Below are 18,258 nucleotides of genomic sequence, written 5' to 3' on the forward strand. Positions count from 1 at the left end.
ACTCCCCTCCCCCCTCCGTCCCCAGCCAGAGCATCCCCATGTCTAACGCTTCAGCAAGGCCACCTGCCTGGGGCCAGTGCCTCCTCTGCGCCACCTTGGGTTTCCCCTCTGCAGCCTCAATGCACTGCCAGTGGCAGCCTCTGCCCAGACACCCACTCCCCGAGGCTGGGGAGGCTGGGCTGGGTCTCACCCAGTCTGAGTCTTAGACCGACACCAATAGTGAGTCTTTACTGAGGGCCCACCGCTGGTCTCGGCCCCTCACATGCCTTTGCTCATCAAATCCCAGCAAGAGCCATAGGAAGAGATTCTGGTCTGATCATGCCCATTTTTCAGATGGTGAGACCAAGGCACAGTGTGCCTGCATTGCCTCCTCAGAGTCACACAGTCAGTGGCAGAGCTGCAATAGGTGCCCTGAAAGCCCAGCTCCAGAGCCCATGTGCTGTCCCGTTAGGTTGCATTGTCCAGGGAGAGGGAAGGACAGAAGCGCTGCGCCCACAGCACTGGGGAGTCTCGGGGCCTCCTGGAGCCAGAGACCACCTAGCTCGACCGCCTAAAGCTCCTAGAGGGCATGGCCCTTGTTTCAGGATCCCGTGGGCCCACATAATTATACACAGAGAGACACACGCAGAAAGTCACACATACACACAAAGACTTGGACGCAAGCCCCCAGCCCCTGGGACCGGCTGCAGGAAGTCCTCAGCTGCCCAAGCCTTTTTCACTTCAGCTTTTCCTAAATTTGCTTTGAGGAAGTTGCTGCCGCCTTGGAGTTCTCCCCTCTCTCTCACGCACTCCAGAACACATCCCTTCCCACCCTGACTTCTCTGGAAGCTGGGAGAACAGGGAGTGGAGAAAACAAACAGTAAACATGATGAATAATTCCATTCTACAGATGGTGGCAGGGAATAGGCAGTGGAGGGGAGAAAGTTGAGCCTGGAGGGGCATCAGGAATGCTGGGGGAGCAGGTTGCAGGGGCAGTTAGGGTGATCTCCTCACTGAGAAAGCAGCATCTCTGCAGATTTCTAGGCGAGGGGCATTCCAGGAAGAGGGGAGAGCCAGTGCAAAGGTCCTGAGGCAGGAGTGAGCCCGCCATGTTAGAGGAACAGAGAGGAAGCCAGTGTGGCTGTGGGTGAGTATGAGTGAAGGAGGGGACATTGGGGAGGTGAAGGGCCTGGCCCACTGTGGTGGCCTGGGCTTTTCCTTTGGTGACTGGGCATCTGATGGGAGCTATGCAGGATTTGGAGCAGAGGAGGGATGCTGTGTGTGTGTGTGTGTGTGTGTGTGTACATGTAACAGGGCTACCCTGGTGGCGCAGTGGTCAAGAATCCGCCTACCAGTGCAGGGGACACGGGTTCGATCCCTAGTCCGGGAAGATCCCACATGCTGTGGAGCAACTAAGCCCATGCGCCACAACTACCGAGCCTGCGCTCTGTAGAGTTCACAAGCCACAACTACTGAGCCCACGTGCCGCAACTACTGAAGTCTGCATGACTAGAGCCCGTGCTCCGCAACAAGAGAAGCCACCACAATGAGAAGCCCACGCACCACAACCAAGAGTAACCCTCGCTTGCCGCAACTAGAGGAAGCCTGCATGCAGCAACAAAGACCCAATGCAACCAAAATTAATAAAATAAATTTTTTAAAATTAAAAAAAAAATACATGTAACAAAAAATATACCAACTTAACCTTTTTGGGTTTTTTTGGCAACACCGCGCTGGATGTGGGATCTTGGTTCCCCAATTGGGGATCGAGCCCTCCTGCCCTGCAGTAGAACTGTGGAGTCTTAACCACTGGACCACCAGGGAAGTCCAACTTAACCTTTTTTTTTTTTTTTTGCGGTACGTGGGCCTCTCACTGCTGTGGCCTCTCCCATTGCGGAGCACAGGCTCCGGACGCGCAGGCTCAGCGGCCACGGCTCACAGGCCCAGCCTCTCCGCGGCATGTGGGATCTTCCCGGACCGGGGCACGAACCCGCGTCCCCTGCATCGGCAGGCGGACTCTCAACCGCTGCGCCACCAGGGAAGCCCCAACTTAACCATTTTTAAGTACACAGTTCAGTGGTATGAAATACATTCACCTTGTCATGCAGCCATCACCACCATCCATCCCTGTCACTCATCTTATAAAACCGAAACTCCATATGGAGGGATGCAACCTGACTTGAGTTCTAACAGGGTCACTCTGGTTGCTGGGTGGAGACTAGACAAGGGCACCCAGACAGAAGCAGGGGAACCAGACAGAAGGCAAGAGGCAGGAGCCCTGATTTCCACCAGGGCCACGCTTCCCTGGCCACCTGGATGACCTTGGGCAAATCACTTCACTCATTCTGAAGTTTATTCATACCTTCGATCAATTAGTCTTTCAACAAACATTTATTGAACACCTACTACGTGCTCAGCACACTGCGCTGGGTGCAGAGGGCACAAAATGAGAAGAGCAGACCCAGCCCCTGACTCGAGGAGGTGCCATCTGGCTGGGAAGATTGACACGGAGCAAAAAGCAGCAAAAATAATAACGCAGTGATAGTCCTGGCGGGGGTGGCGAGGGAGCAGCAGAGAGCAGAGACAGCGAACATCAGAGGGAAAAGCGTTCCCAGCAGGGGGAACAGCCTAGGCAGACGCTCTCAGGGATCAGCCTTCTGCTTCTATGAGAGGCTTCCTCTCCTTTCCCTCCTCTAGATAATAGAGGCCCAGAGGAGGCTGGGGGTCAAGCCCAGATTCCTCTTCTGTGAAATGTGGGTCCTTGTCGTACCTGCTGGCCCTAGATGTGAGGAGTAAATGAGCCAATGCACGGCAGGCTCCAGACACACTGCACGGACAGGCCAAGAAGCCAACTGCCCCACTCCCACCCACCCCACCCTGGTGTGGAGAAGCGAGTCCCCTGTGATGAGGTGTGATGGAGGGTCTCAGGGAAGACCTCCCACAACCCACCCCCAAATCTCTCCTTAATTTGCTTCCTGCTGTGCCTGAAATCCCTCTATCACAAACTGATTCCTTTGAACTGTGCTTTCCCACCCTTCCAGAACCATCCATTCCTATTCAGGTTGGTCCTGGGCTGGGTGTTGCTCAGCCTTCCCAGTTCAGGTCAAGCCTCCCTCTTTCAGGAAGCCTTCCCCGATTGCTGCTGTCCATGGAATTCTCTCCCTTTCCCTCCTTTCCTTTCTCTCTCCCCTCACTCTGCACTGGCCTTTGGCTTTCACAGTCCCGGCCTCGGAGCTGAAAGGGCCCTGAGAAATTGTCCAACCCAGACCTCCCTGAGCCCCCATGCTTCAGACGAGGAAACTGAGGCCCATATACTGTGTTCTCAGGGCAGCTGGGACGAGGGCCAGGCCAACAGCACAGATCAGACTTGTTTTTAAATGAAATGTAAAACATTTCACACGTACCAAAGGAACTGTGGAGGCCGCCGATGCGTGCAGGGTCCCTCAGGGAGTTTTACGTGCAGCTGGGGCTGCTTCATCTGCCTGCCAAGAGGCACTGCCCAGGCTGCGGGGACCACTCTCCCTTAGCAGCTCTCAGATCATTGCTTCCAGGTTTGTGCTATTGATCAGGTTTTAAAGATAAAAGCAAAGCTATGAAGCTCACTCTGAGGGCCAAACGAAACATATCTGTGGGCTGATTTGGCCCTTGGGCTGCCAACTGCCACTTCTGTGGGCTCTGTGGACCTTGGTGCCAGGCCAGGCAGCACCATGTGCTGGCTTTGTGAGCCTCGGCGAGTCAGCTGCCTTCTCTGAGCCCTGGTTTTGCCGTCTGTGAAATGGAAGTAAAATACTGCCTCTTCGGGGGCTGTCCGCACGTTCAGTATTTACTGATGGAGAGTGTGTGCTGGACATTGAGTGAAGACTGTAGGGCAGAGGCACATTCCATACAGGACCCCACTGAATCCTCCTTGGGGCCTCCAAGGGCTGTCGTGGCACTGGGAAGAGACTGAGCCAGGACCCAGCCCTACTCAACACACGGGTCACCGCAGCAGACCCAGGAGGCCTGGGCAGAATGACTCTGGTGGTCCCACGTGACCGAGACACAGCAGCTTGTGACGAGCTGGTAGGTAGACTAGGGCTAAATTGCGACGCATCTTGAATGCCACACCAAGGTGCCTGGTGCATAGGAGGTGCTTAATACATGTTTTCATTATATGGATGAATGGATGTGCAGCGGGGAGCCATAGAAAGCTCTTGAGCAGGGGAGGGCCCGGACTTTGATGGGCTGTATCTATGGAATGCTTAGGTTAGTGGCTGGCCCTGAGGAAGCAAGAGGGCACGGCGTCTCCATGGGCCTTCGTGTTGCCGTGCTGGTGAGTTCACAGGCCCTGGCCTGATGGAAACGGTGTGGCTGTGTCAGTGTGGAGGTGTGTTCGTGGGCACTTGTGTGTGAATGGGAGCTGCTGCCCCCTTCTGTGTGGGCTCCCTGCCTATAAAACAGGGGTGAGGACTTCCTGGTGGCGCACTGGTTAAGAACCCGCCTGCCAACACAGGGGACGCGGGCTCGAGCCCTGGTCCGGGAAGATCCCACATGCCGCGGAGCAACTAAGCCCATGTGCCACAACTACTGAGTCCGCGCTCCACGACAAGAGAAGCCACCGCAATGAGAAGCCCGCGCACCGCAACGAAGAGTAGCCCCCGCTCGCCACAACTAGAGGAAGCCCGCGCGCAGCAACGAAGAACCAATGCAGCCAAAAATAAATAAATAAATAACGGGTGATAAAAATAAACAAACAAATAAATTTATTTTTAAAAAAAAAACAGGGGTGGTAATAATGCTCCTTCCCTGTCGGGGGTACTTCGAGAGTGGACAAGGCACATCCCTGCCTGGCCCGGTGCCCAGAGAGTGGGTAATCTTCGCATCAGGACCATTGCCCGGGTCCCTGTGTGGTGCCCCAGGCTGGGCAACCAGGCTCTGAGGGGCTGCCGTGGGGTGGGGACCCACTGGAGGAGCCCACGGGGGACGAGGTGATGGCCAGTGAGGATGGGGAAGTTGGCGAGTCGGCTATCTTTAGCTCCTTCCCTCACGGCCCTTTTCCTCTGCCTGGCGGCGGCGTGGGGTGGGGGCGGGGGCGCGGCCGAGGCCGGGAGGGGCTACTTCTCCATAGTCACATGAGGCCCGGTGACCCAGAGGCCAGCTGTGGGGCTGGGGCAGGAGGAGATGGGGCCGGCTGTGGTACCTGGCTCCCCCACCCCGACCTGTCTGCTGGCAGCCCTGAGGGTAGCGTCCCCTGGTGCCCCCATCTCTCAAGCAAGCAGGGGCCCAGGGTGTGCGCCTACGAGAGGTGGCGGGCGAAGGAACATTGGTGCCGCGGTGGCTGTTGGGATGAGGTGTCCCTCCTGCTCCTCACCGGGAGCCTCCGGGCCCCCACTCGGTGAGGGCAGTGCGGTGCAGTGGTTAGTGCTGAGCTGCTGGTGCCTGGATTTGACTCTCTGCTTCAGCACTCCTGAGAGGCCGTTGCTTGGTCTCTCCATGCCTCCGTGCCCTCATTGTGAAAGCAGGAGTGTCAACAGGAACCTGGACTCATGACTCACAGGGCTGTCATGATCATTCAGTGAGACACAGCACCTAAGATGCCTGGCAGAGTATATCCTAGCTCTGACCTGGGAGGATTCTCTGAATCTCTCTGGGCCCCCATTTTCCCCATCTGTGAAATGAGAATAGTGATTGCAAGGATTAAATAAGATAGCTTTGAAAGGGTCCAACATAATCCTTGGCACACAGCAGGGAGTCAATAAGCACCCTTGGGGACTTCCCTGGCAGTCCTGTGGTTAAGACTCCATACTTCCACTGCAGGGGGCATGGGTTCAATCCCTGGTCGGGGAACAAAGATCACACACGGTGCACACACGGCCAAAAGAACCAAAACCAAATAAGCACCCGACTCTCTCCCTTGAGCCAAAATATGCTTTCCCGGCCCCTAGTACCATAGGTTCAGGGCGAAGTAATACCCGGGCTCAAATCCCAGCCCTGCCAGTTATACACTGTGTACCCTTGGGCAAGTGGCTCACTCTCTCTGAGCCTCAGTTTCTTGTTTATAAAATGGGGTAATAGGGCTTTCCCTGGTGGCGCAGTGGTTGAGAATCCGCCTGCCGATGCAGGGGACGCGGGTTCGTGCCCCGGTCCGGGAAGATCCCACATGCCGCGGAGCGGCTGGGCCCGTGAGCCGTGGCCGCTGAGCCTGCGCGTCCGGAGCCTGTGCTCCGCAACGGGAGAGGCCACAACAGTGAGAGGCCCGCGTACCGAAAAACAAACAAAACAAAACAAAACCAAAAAAAGGGGGGGTAATAATAGAAGCTGCCTCAAGGGGTGATCCTTGAGTATTGCGTTTATATATATAAAGTACTTAGGACAGTACCCAGTAAGTATAAGGTACTCACAATTAGTACTACCTGTCAGCCTGGGCACCACCCTCCAGAAGCATTCAAAGTCAACATGAGTGCTTGTTATCGAGGGCCAGGGGCAGCACTGTGTGTCCAGGGGGCCGATGGATGCCAAAGACACAGAGTCACTCGGACATTTAATAGTTCAGATATATTAATAGGCCCTGGAAGTTTCCTGGATGCCACCTCTCTCATTCCTGGACTCATGGATGTTGCTTTCTTGCCTACAAGAGTCCGGGTCAGGCCCCTCTCCTCTCAGGGGTCCAGACCGGGCTTCAGAGCCTCTGCTGAAAGGACAGGGAGAGCTATTTGGGCTCCTGGGAGCAGCCCAGGAGCCCAGACCCCGGGAGGCACACGATGCTGGTGAGGTCAGCAGGTGCCGAGCGCCCGCCTGACTGCCAGAACGTCTCATGAAGGGCAGGGGCACCACAGAAGCTTCCGACAAGTAGTTTCCTGCCAAGAGCTGATGGGAGGAGGGTGAGGCCGCTGGAAGCCAGGGTTGGGCATCCCCCGGGGTGGGGGGACAGGGCCCGAGGCTTTTGGGGATGAGGACTGAGGGGCGAACACACAGCCCCCACTGGCAAGGCTGTGAGGATCGGGGGAGAGCACTTTGGCGTGAGCCCTCGCGGTGGCAGCAGGCTGTCCAGCCGCCAAGGCCATCCCCAGGTAAGCTCCACTGCCTCTGCCTTTTAAGGCAATGGTGGCTCCTGCCACCTCCCTGTTCCCACATGCTCAGAAATTCCCAGGTTGTTTTTTTTTTTTTTTTCCAGGAGGAATGTAACGAGGCTCCTTGTTCTGTCACCACAGGATCCCAGAGAGGCCTGCCTGGGGATTCTGGTGACAGGAAGCACACACCACCAGGCACTTGGAGATGCGCTCTCTGTGACACACACACACAAGGTCTACAGGAGGCCCAGACCGCTGCCCAGCCCACCACAGGCCCACGGAAATGCCTGGGGACCCCCTCGTGGGACACCCAGACGTACACAAGCCCGCGCGACTCCCAGACACCCTGGGAACAACACTTACTGAGCACCCACTATATGCCAGGTCCTGGCTATGGAAGCGGGGTGGGGTGGGGCGGAGCCGGTCCCACCTTTGTGGAACTCACTCAGCTGCCTCCCTCGGGAGTTCAGATCTGAGCTCCAAAGCCTCGTTCCCACCTCAGGGCCTTTGTGCCTACTGTTCCCTCCGTGTGGGGTGTGCTCCCCTTAGAGCTCCACCAGGCTGGATCCTTTACACCCTCAGGTCTCAGAAAGGACTCCTCTGCCCCATCACTGGGCATCCCAATGTCCCGTCTTATTTCTTCACAGCATTCATCAATTTTTTTTTTTCCTAAGTGCATTTAGGGGAATTCCCTGGTGGTCCAGCGGTTAGGATTCCGTGCTTTCACCGCCCTGGACCAAGGTTCAATCCCTGGTCAGGGAACCCAAGATCCCGCAAGCCATGCAGTATGGGCAAAAAAAAAAAAAAAAAAAAAAATCTTTAAATTAAAAAAATTAAGTGCATTAATATGAAAGTAACTTTCTCAACGTCCATAATACAGATGCACTTTCACAATCCAATATACAACTCAAATACAGCCCCAAACTTACATTTACTAAATTTCCAATTTGAATGAAGTCTAAAATATACAAATCAGGGCCCTGACCATACAAAAGGATAATATTCAAAGAAAGCTCAGTTCAGAATCATTGTTTTTGGACCCACAGCAACATTTGTAGCGATTAGATTTAACAGTAATATAATTCTAATGAAGAAAGTTAAATCAGGGATCTCTAAATCTGGCCCACATCTATCACCAATGACTCAGATGTTTCTTTCTAATGAATTAACCACTTCATGCATAAAGCTCTGAAATGGCCAACAGACCATCGAAACTTCTTTACCCTCCTGCTTAAAACCAAAAGCTTCAGCAAACTGCTGGCCTTAACTCAGGGCGAAAAGTGTTATCACTTGTATTACCCAAATATTATCTTAGCAGACCAATGCTTTTTTACTTTTTTAGGCCACACGGCATGTGGGATCTTCAGGGATCGAACCCACACCCGCTGCAGTGGAAGAGCAGTCTTAACCACTGGACTGCCAGCGGAAGTCCCTCCTCACTTCTGTAACTGTCTTCTTTGCCCGTCTCTCCTGTCCGCCCTCCCCAGCTAGAATAAAAGCCCCTTGAGAGATGGACCTTTGACTTTTGAGTTCAGCACTGCTTCCCCAGCACCTGGAGGAGTGCTCTGTCCACCGCGGGTGCTCGGGTTTCTTGAGAATGAAGCTTATCCCACACACGTGGTTGAGCTTTCCGCTGCCCCCAGGAAGCCCAATTACTCGACCGGTTCCAGGCGTTCTGTGCACGCGCTGGGGCCGTCTTCCACACTGGCTCCCATAACCACCACCTGAGGTGGCCAGTCACCAACCAGTTGAGGCTGAGGCTCACATCTGTGATCTTGGGTGTGCCTCAGAGCACTCACTGGCCAGGGGCAGGGCAGAAACGAGGATGGGGACCTGGGGATGGTCAAGAGATAAGGGCTCAGCCCTTGTCAAGCAAGCCTGCCCCTGAAAAGGCTCTTTGCGCACATGTCACGTGTGGGGACATGAGCGTGTGCTCTACCTGTGCTGTTGGGAGGCACGTGTGCACACCCTCAGCCCGTTCTCTGGACCCACGTCCCAAGTCATTCTGGCCATATCTACAAGTGGGCAGAGTCCCGAAAGGGAGTGAGGCCCAGCCAGGACGTCTCAAACCAGCAAAGCCTTTTGTACCTGGGCTGGGTGCGCAGCTGGGCTCCAGGGCTGGCCTAAGGGTCTGGGGAGGCCCACAGGCTAAGAGGGCAAGGGCAACCGGGATGAGTGAGGGGGCGAGGTGGGGCCACTGCCCAGCTCAGCACCCTCCCCAGGGTACGACTGGACAGAAGTTCCCACAGTGAAAAGAACCCAGACCAAAGACCAGGAACCCAGCTCCCACGCCTGGCTCTGCCACAGGTGCCTGGTGGCCTTGGGGCAGGTCCTGACCCCCTCTGGCTGTGGGCTTGACTCCCAGGATTATGGGGCATCTGGAGACCCTGGTTGGGGAAGGGATTCTGCGCCCCCTGCAAAGCCCAGAGAGGTCCTCCTGCAGGGCTGCCCCAACTGGGTGCTACCCACTCTCGCCCCCTGGTGGCTCCAGCCTGAAATGCAGCTCTGGCCAGTCTAGGCCTGGATCCTGAGCCGAGAGGTGCTGCATGGGTAGCAAATTGGCCCAAAGTTGGCTTTGAGGCCCACTGCTCCACAGAGCTCAGAAGAGACTCCAGAAGTAGACAGATGCTGGGGAGGGGTCCCGTGCACCAAGGACTCTTGCTCAGCCCCTCCAGACCTCAGCCAGCCTCCGCCTCAGGGCCCACATGTAACTCCTGCAACCTCCTCTGTGCCTTGACTGGACATCTTAGGGCCTCATGGGGTATCATGCTCATTGGGAACCAGAGATTCAACTCGGGCCACCTCCAGTCATCTGGAGACAGCACCGTAAGTATGGGACCTCCATCTATCCCCAGCTATCACTACCCCTTTCGAAGAGGAAACTAAGGCTCAGAGGACTGGGCAGGGCCGTCAGCGCTGCTGCAGCTGTGCTCCGCTTATGTGGGGCTGAGGGGCTGAGGCAAACACACCACACAGGCAGATGTGACGTGGGGAGCAGCTGCGGCTGGAAGGGGGATAAGCAGGGGCATCTTATACACCTGGGATGCCAGGCGCTGGACTGGGGTTCAGCCACCCCACCAAAGGCTGGGCCAGACATCACATGCCTGGGTGCCGGGCTCTAGCAGCCAAGCTCTTACCAACCTACATGATGCAGGTTCACAACATGGTCAGCACAGGGGACACCGGCACGGGACGGTGGGGGGGGCGGGCTGAGCCAAGTCAGCAAAGCAGACCTAGACCAGAATGGAAATTGGGGTTCAATGACCTCACCAGCCAGGTGAGCCTGGTCAAGGCACTCAACCTCTGCTGGTCCACATTCTCACCTGTTTTAATGAGGTCCTTGTTAATCACCAGGGCTTTCCTCAAAGCAAACATTCCAGTGTTTTCCAGAGTCCCAGTTGCCATTCAGGGCTTCTACATGACACCCTCTCCCACAGCCAGAACTCTGCCACTGGCTACAGAAGAACCTCAACGAGCCCTAACTGGAAGCCCTCCTGCATGGATTAGTGACTAAATTAGGTAACGAACTCAGCACACTCAGCACAGAGCCAGGGTCTGCCCTGCCATGCCCGTGGACACCAGATCCTCACTGCATCCTTCCAAGCTGTACAGACACAATGAAGCACAAGCAGATGGATGTCACTGGAAAATAACTTTATTGAGATTCTACCAGCTGCATAATCTGTGCTGCCATTAGGCCCCTTCTTCCTTTGCAATTCGGTCCTTCTTAAGTGGTCCCTGTGGAGAGAAATGCAGCAGGCAAGGTTAGAGATAGAAGGCAGTTAAGAATAACTGCCAACGGCAGTGCCTTCAGATTCCAGGCTGGTCTCCACAGCCCGGGGCGCACACAGGCACAAGGTGGCCCCCTCTGCATCAGCACCAGATGGGCAGGCTGACAGGTGACAGCAGCTGAAAGCCACCCCCACCCCAGCCTGAGAGCAGCGAGGTAGGTGCTCACCATGAACGCTTTCTTCTCCTCCACAGTCTGGAAGCGGCCATGGCCAAATTTGGAGGTGGTGTCAATAAACTTGAGGTCGATCTTCTCCAGGGCCCGCCGTTTGGTCTGCACCAGCAAGGACTGTGGACCAAGAGGGCAAGGGTACAGAGTCAAGCCTTTCTCTGTACCATCTTTGTTCACATGTCCCTCATCTTAAGAGGGCAGAGGTCAACTCCATCTGACTCAATCCTGGAATCAGGACACCCACCCACCCCAAACACCACCATCCAGCCACTACCAAGGGGCTTCCTCCTGCCACCAGGCGGATGAGACTACGCTTAAGAACAGAAGCGAACAGCTGGGCCAGGCCAGACACGGAATCCCCTCCTCCCGGGACTTCAAAGTCAGGAGTAGCAATCCCTCCCCGCTTTCGCTCCCAACTCCCCTAACAGAGCTCAGCCTCCCCTCCTCCAGCCTCACCTTGCGAAGGGTGAGCACTCGCTTCTTGGTTCCCACCACGCAGCCTTTGAGCATGACAAAGTCATTGGTCACTTCACCGTAGTGGACAAAGCCACCCTGGGAAGGAGCAAGGCCATCAGAGGTCAGCACAGATCAAGCAGGGCGCTGGAGACAGGTCTGACCACGCACACGACACCCCCCGCCCCGCAGGTCCTGGTGGTCCCACCACCTGACCAGAGCTGTCCTCAGAAGGAAGGCAGCGAGGAATACTTCCGCAGTCTGACTCGGGCGCCGCACCCAGCGCTCATTCCAGGGCCTCATCACCGGACAGCTGGGCCTGCCACCCCACTCCTCACCAGCCAGTCTCCCCCAACCAACGACAAAGGGTGGACAGACAGCTGGATGCTGTGCAGGGGTCCAGTTAACTGGCTGTAAAAATGGTCCCAGCCCCATAGGGGAGGCCTGGAACCGGAAATCCCCCCGCCCAGACCAGATATCTGAGGCTTTGCATGGACAGCAGCTCCCACATTACTCACCAGAGGGTTGATGCTCTTGTCAGACAGATCGTAATCAGTAGAGGCATTGTTCTTGATCAGCTTGCCATCCTTGATGAGGTAGCCCTGGCCAATTTTGTAGATCTGAAGGAGGAAATGAGCATAAATACTTGAGAACAAGAAAACTGGGCGGGGAGGCAGCTCAGAGGCCTCTGGAGCTGGCTGCAGGCAAGGACAGCCATTAGGGACAAATGATCCATATCTTGGGGATGGGCTAGCCTACAAAGGGCTCTGAGAAAGCAGCTATGACCTCGGCCCTAGTGAGAGGGCGCCCCAGGCTCGGAGCAAAGAAAAGGTGGCTGGGCCTGAACCGAAAACAATGCCATCCAGTGAGACAATGGATGAGGCCTCTCCAAACACCATGCAACAGGAGAGGGTAGACAAAGCTCATATCCTCAGCCCCACCAAGGGTCAGCTGCACCAGAACCACCTTCAAGGATGGCACTTTACTATCATGACACCCAAGAGTCAGAACTGTGCCACCAGACATGAGCGACTAAGTCCACGGGATGCTCCACCACAAACGGACTGATGGTGACAGGGAAGGGAAGCCCCAGCTCCCAATATTGGGACCACCCTGCCCCTCCTAGGGTTAAAGTCTCCACAGGACCCCCTTGGGCACCTCACCTTCTTGTTGATCTCAGTGCGGTGATGGTAGCCTTTCTGCCCGGCCCGAGCCACAGAGAAGGCCACCCGTGCAGGATGCCACGCCCCAATACAGGCAACCTTGCGCAGCCCTCGGTGGGTCTTACGGGGCAGCTTCTTGGTGTGCCAACGGCTGGTGACCCCTGGAATAGACACGTGCTATTACTGGGGTGCCTGGCACCCATGCCATTGGCCCTTTCCTGCAATGAATGCCCAACTTGAGTTTGTGGTCCTTTGTCCACAGAACACGCAATGCAACACAGGATTACCGTGTCCTCTCCCTTCTTATATCTCCATCCAAGCATCAATACCAGCCGAGACAGAACCCTTGAGTTACAATCAGCAAACGAGAACAGGCCTTGGAGAATCGGCTACTAGAATGTGATCGTGCTCGTTTGAGAGCGTTCAGGAAGCCTGCCAGCGCGTTTCGCAGCGTGCTCAAAGCGTATGTATGTCACCCCGGTCGCACATGCTACCCCAGCCACCTGACCACAGCACTGTCCTCAGAAGGAAGGCAGCGAGGAATACTTCCGCAGTCTGACTCGGGCGCCGCACCCAGCGCTCATTCCAGGGCCTCATCACCGGACAGCTGGGCCTGCCACCCCTCTCCCAGAGTAGCCACAGCAATGTGGGCCACTGCGAAGCTCACCTTTGTAGCCTTTGCCCTTGGTCACCCCAATGACATCAATCATCTCATCCTGCCCAAACACCTGGTTCACAGGGACCTGCTGCTCCAGCCGCTCGCGGGCCCAGTCCAGTTTCTCGGCCACAGTGCCTCCGTTCACCTGGATCTCCATGAGGTGGGCCTTCTTCTGGCGTAGAGGAAGCAGGCGCATCTAGAAGGGAACAGATGCTTCAAGGTGAGAGGAACGCAGGCTGGGCACAACAGGCCACAGTTTTGCTGTCCAGTGTTATGACTCCCCACTGGGTACCATTCCCCTTCCAATTCTGGTGCCTGAATCAGGTCAGAATGCGCTGATCCTTGACAGACACACCAGGCCCACGTTAAGACAGGCTGATTTAACCAGATCCCAGGACCAAGCAGCCCAATGTTCCTGGTCACTGTCCTTTTGGCCAGTTCCTTTGGGGTACCCGCCCTGGTTTACCCTGGCCATCTACCTTGCTCTATTAACCATCAGGGAGCCACTTATTTGGGGAGCAGGATAACACTCTGAGAGCAGCAGCTGTGATTAAGGAATGAATCTAAACCAAGATTTTAAAGCCGTCCAGTGTTCTCCTCTGACCCGTCTTCAGTAATGGACACACAGCACACATCCGTGGTAATCTGGTCACCACTAACCACACAGGACTACCGATCACTTAGGAATCGTGGATATACACCCAGGATAATCGCCCAGACTGACAGCAAAGGCGGCACCCATTCCTACCCAGACAATTAGCTCTCACGTCAGGTTTGAAGTGCCAATAGCCAGCATCTCAACACTATTTTCAGTTAGGTGCTAGACAACATTAGTTATGACCCACCGGTTCCTTCAACCGGTTCTCCTAAAATGGGATATGGTTTTGCCTAATTAAGAACCATCGGGGACACAGTGCCCTCTGCTGGCAACAAAAAAAGCAACCCTATGTGAGGAGGCCTGGCTGCCTTCTCAAGCAGACAACTGTCCTTAATTTGGCCCCAGGAACCCAGGCCTCCAGGCAGGGCACTGGCTGGACTATGTTGCTTTTAACAACCCCTTCCTCTACCAGGAAATAAGTTTAAGAACCTCAAAGTCTTACCATCCCTAAAATCCTGAGGCTTGCCACAAAACCAGTGTGAGCTGAGGATCGACTCAAAAGGTAACTGAGCCACCAAAGCCACAGGCGACCATGTAGGTCATCACCTCCATAGACAATAAGCAGTGGGCACTCACCTGGGTGTGGGCAATGACACGGATGACCTGGCAGTACTTCTTCATGCTGCTGAAGTCCCTCTCCAGCTGCTTCTTGCCGTCTACATCCTGCCACTTCTTGCAGTATTTGGTGAAGGCCTTCTTCTTAGATTTATGCCTTCAGAAGCAGAGCAGAGTTGGGGAGGGGGCCAGGTGCCAGCCTTCATCACCCCTCCAAGGGGTGAGCGGAAGGCACACGGGCACCGTGTGGGGACGGGGCTCATTGCCGGCTTCTAAGGAGCCTTTTCCACCGGCAAGCGGAGCCCGGATGGAGCTCATCGGGCAGAGCCGAGCGGAGCTGAGCAGAGATCCACAAGATTAATGAGGCAAGTCACATCCGTTCAGATACATAAGTTCCTGCTCCCGGTTATCCATTAACCAGACCACACACCGGAGGCGGTGAGGTCTGGGGGCATTACTGCTATCCCTCGGCTTCTAAGTAGACTCAACACTTGCCAGCAACTCAGGAAATACTGAACTGACTCAAGGTGGCACCCACTAAGGTGAACACCGAAGGAAATGTCTCAAGGTGCTGCTCCCAGCGCAGCAAAGACTTGTTCTGCTCTGTTCTGCAACTAAACCCGACACCAGAGCAGCTCCTCCCAGCCCGGCTATGCAGCCGAGGCCCTGGGCGGCACACTGCCCCTCCTGGCCAGCCTAACCCAGGGCGAGGGCGGCATCGGCTCCCTTACCAGTTCTTATAGAAGCGCCTTTTGCATTCATCACTGATATGCTCAGCAAAGATGGTCTTAAAGGTCCGGAGGCCTCGAGGCGTTTCCACGTAGCCCACAATGCCCACAATGACCATGGGCGGCGTCTCCACGATGGTCACAGCCTCCACAACTTCCTTCTTGTTCACCTCTGCAGACGAAGCAGGCAGTTAGACCTGAGCGGCCTGCCTCAAGTACCCGGCAGGAGGGCTGTCTTTGGGAAAAATGTCGCGTTCCCTTCCAGGCCAGCAAAGCAAGTTGCTTCAGATGACAGGAAGGTGTGTGAGGAAGTGTGCATCGCAGCCCAAACTCCCTCACTGCTGAATGCTCAGTCTGTGTGCATTGGCCTTTTCAGCGCGAAACTATCTGCACCCTACACGGTCAAGTAACAGCCTGGTTTCGGTGCTGGTTTATCATAACCATCTCCAGAGACAAACTCCTTATTACCTAGAAAATGCAAGAGTACTAAGTATAGTGAGGTAGTAATTCCTCAGCATAGACAATTTTAACGACCTATTTACTGTGTTTCAATTCCGAGCACCGTGTGTTCTACTTAGTGCCTTTTCTACTTCAAACTTCACAACCCAGGAACACGGGTGGTATTCAGGTGAGGCTCACAGTTCAGTGCTGCCACTAAAATGTGAGTGGAGTTTCTATTTGACCCTCAATGGTTGCCACCTCACATGTTAGCATACTTCTGTGCTGCAGCTCTTGACAATTTCCTCATCACGCTCCCTGAGCCCGTTACATCCCCCTGTCAAAATCAAGCAGTGCCAGCCACCTGAACCCGGGAAGCATTAATCGATCCTAAAATATATTTCCATTGTGATATCGAGGTTCTGTTGATCTCTCCAAAGCCTGCTCTCCTCTGAGAGCTTGGCCCCGTCTAGTCAGTTCCCACCAACTCCTACCCTCCCATCAGCTGGGAAGATGCATGTACTTACTGGAGCCTGGCCTATCGACCTCCCTCACAATGTGAGTCATGCCAGCCTTGTAGCCGAGGAAGGCCGTGAGGTGCACGGGCTTGGAAGAGTCATCCTTGGGGAAGCTCTTCACCTTCCCGCGGTGCCGGCTGCTGCGTTTCCGAGGCAGAAAGCCCAGCGACCCGTGCCTGGGAGCGGAGAACTTCCTGTGAGACTAGGAGAAAATGATCGATCAACATTTGCACCTTCTAAGTAGCTCACGCCTCTTCATCCCCAGAGGCCTAGGTTCTAAGATTCCCAGCAATGATGGATCCACACCAGCAACCCGGGCGACAGGCTTACGTGCTGGATTTACTTTTTTCGGGATCACACATCTAAAAGGCATTATTCAGCCAAATGAGTTGAACATTTATCTCAAACCCTCACCATATAATTTAAAGAACATGAACCATCCACCTTTTCCTCTAAAGAGGACAAAGGCACACCAGGTAATGGCATTAAAAATCGGTTAAACGAGCAGCCTTATGTGCGAGTCAGTTAAGATTCTGACCATGCATGTATTATAATTTCAAGAACATGAACCATCCACCTTTTCCTCTAAAGAAAACAAAGGCACACCAGGTAATGGCATTAAAAATCGCTTAACAAGCAGCCTTATGTGTGAGTCAGTTAAGATTCTGACCATGCACGTATATACAATGCAATGTTACTCAGCCATAAAAAGGAACGAAACTGAGTTATTTGTAATGAGGTGGATGGACCTAGAGTCTGTCATACAGAATGAAGTCAGAAAAAGAAAAATACCGTATGCCAACACACATAGATGGAATCTAAAAAGACAGTACTGATCAACCTAGTGGCAGGGCAGGAATAAAGACGCAGACATAGAGAACGGACTTGACACGGGGGTGGGCAGAAGCTGGGACGAAGTGAGAGTAGCATTGACATATACACACTACCAAATGTAAAATGGACGGCTGGAGGGAAACTGCTGCATAGCACAGGGAGATCAGCTCGATGCTTTGTGATCACCTAGGATGGGAATAGGGAGGGCAGGAGGGAGCCGCAAGAGGGAGGGAATATGGGGATACATGTATACATACAGCTGATTCACGTTGTTGTGCAGCAGAAACTAACACAACATTGTAAAGCAATTGTACTCCAATAAAGATTTTAAAAAATACATTCTGTCCACAATAGGAACTTCTGCTCAAACGGCTGGGTGGCAGATAATGGTAGTAGTAAAGGTTCCTCAGGCTCCCAACGGAAGCTAAACTGGCAAGTGGAGGCCACTAGAACTCGACAGAACCAAATCAGAACATGACAATCAGCACACAGTCTCTGTCCGCCCGTCAATAAGTTCATCATCTCTGGTTTCTGACAACTCTAGAGGCCCAAGGAATTGTACCAACCGTCCCAGACGTTTCAGAATGAGGATACAACAACCCATACCCAAATCCTCCCCTGTCGCCTGCGGCCTGCGGCCTGGATTTCTGCACCTCCCACTTTCACAACAGTGCCAAACGCTCCCACCCAAGGTCCTCCTGGAGAAAGTGCTCATGACTCGGATCGCGAATGCTCATGACTCGGATCTCGCATGCTGAGGCTGAGATCTAGGAATAAATCCATGCCTTGAAGATTGTCGGGCCCGGGCCCCCCAACCCAGCTCCGTGGCAAGGCCTCTCGCCAGCCGACCGGCAGGCCCAAAGCCAACCTCAGGCCTCGGACATTTTCAGAAAATAGACCTGACTGCGGATTCTGCTGAGTGCCGCATGCTCCTAGAGCAGAACCCCGGCGCAGGGTGAGGAGAGATGGCGGGGATGTGCCGCGGATTCACTCATGCCGCCGCAGCAGACATAAAAGTCCGCCATTATGAACACTTACCATCCTGCCGTCGGATGCTGCCGGTAGAGATCGTTCGACTCTCGGCTCGCGATATATAAATCCCAGTCTGGATCCGCCCCTTCCGGCGTGCGAGCGCGCGCCCGCGGCAGACGTCGGGTCTGGTACTGGGTGCCGTTTCCACGCACGCTCGTCCTCGCCTTGCTTACGTTCCGACTGAAACGTCAGTTCCGTAGGCGGGACTTAAAGGCTCTACGGCGAGCGGTTG

General features: G+C 54.7%; 1 protein-coding gene and 5 non-coding genes across 6 annotated transcripts; all 6 read right to left on the reverse strand.

Moving 5' to 3' along the window:
• Positions 1 to 8,173: 8,173 nt before the first annotated feature.
• LOC131767517 (small nucleolar RNA SNORA2/SNORA34 family) lies at positions 8,174 to 8,306 on the reverse strand. The gene has a single exon (XR_009338726.1). It is a non-coding gene; the product is annotated as a small nucleolar RNA SNORA2/SNORA34 family (small nucleolar RNA).
• A 2,359-nt stretch (positions 8,307 to 10,665) lies between these two features.
• On the reverse strand, positions 10,666 to 18,187 carry RPL3 (ribosomal protein L3). The gene is made up of 10 exons (XM_059082425.2): positions 18,033 to 18,187; positions 16,170 to 16,362; positions 15,208 to 15,376; positions 14,498 to 14,633; positions 13,273 to 13,459; positions 12,606 to 12,766; positions 11,961 to 12,062; positions 11,446 to 11,541; positions 10,987 to 11,106; positions 10,666 to 10,766 (listed from the first exon to the last, which is right to left on the reverse strand). The coding sequence occupies exons 1-10, from the start codon at positions 18,033 to 18,035 to the stop codon at positions 10,722 to 10,724; spliced, it is 1,212 nt and encodes a 403-aa protein (XP_058938408.1). The 5' UTR covers positions 18,036 to 18,187; the 3' UTR covers positions 10,666 to 10,721.
• Positions 11,663 to 11,756, reverse strand: LOC131767530 (small nucleolar RNA U83B). Its single transcript, XR_009338738.1, has one exon. It is a non-coding gene; the product is annotated as a small nucleolar RNA U83B (small nucleolar RNA).
• LOC131767533 (small nucleolar RNA U83B) lies at positions 13,120 to 13,213 on the reverse strand. The gene has a single exon (XR_009338740.1). It is a non-coding gene; the product is annotated as a small nucleolar RNA U83B (small nucleolar RNA).
• Positions 14,634 to 14,688, reverse strand: LOC131767538 (small nucleolar RNA U82P). The gene has a single exon (XR_009338744.1). It is a non-coding gene; the product is annotated as a small nucleolar RNA U82P (small nucleolar RNA).
• LOC131767508 (small nucleolar RNA SNORD43) lies at positions 17,458 to 17,521 on the reverse strand. Its single transcript, XR_009338717.1, has one exon. It is a non-coding gene; the product is annotated as a small nucleolar RNA SNORD43 (small nucleolar RNA).
• Positions 18,188 to 18,258: the final 71 nt, after the last annotated feature.

The sequence above is a fragment of the Kogia breviceps genome, chromosome 12, assembly GCF_026419965.1.
Source record: "Kogia breviceps isolate mKogBre1 chromosome 12, mKogBre1 haplotype 1, whole genome shotgun sequence".
Classification (NCBI taxonomy): domain Eukaryota; kingdom Metazoa; phylum Chordata; class Mammalia; order Artiodactyla; family Physeteridae; genus Kogia; species Kogia breviceps.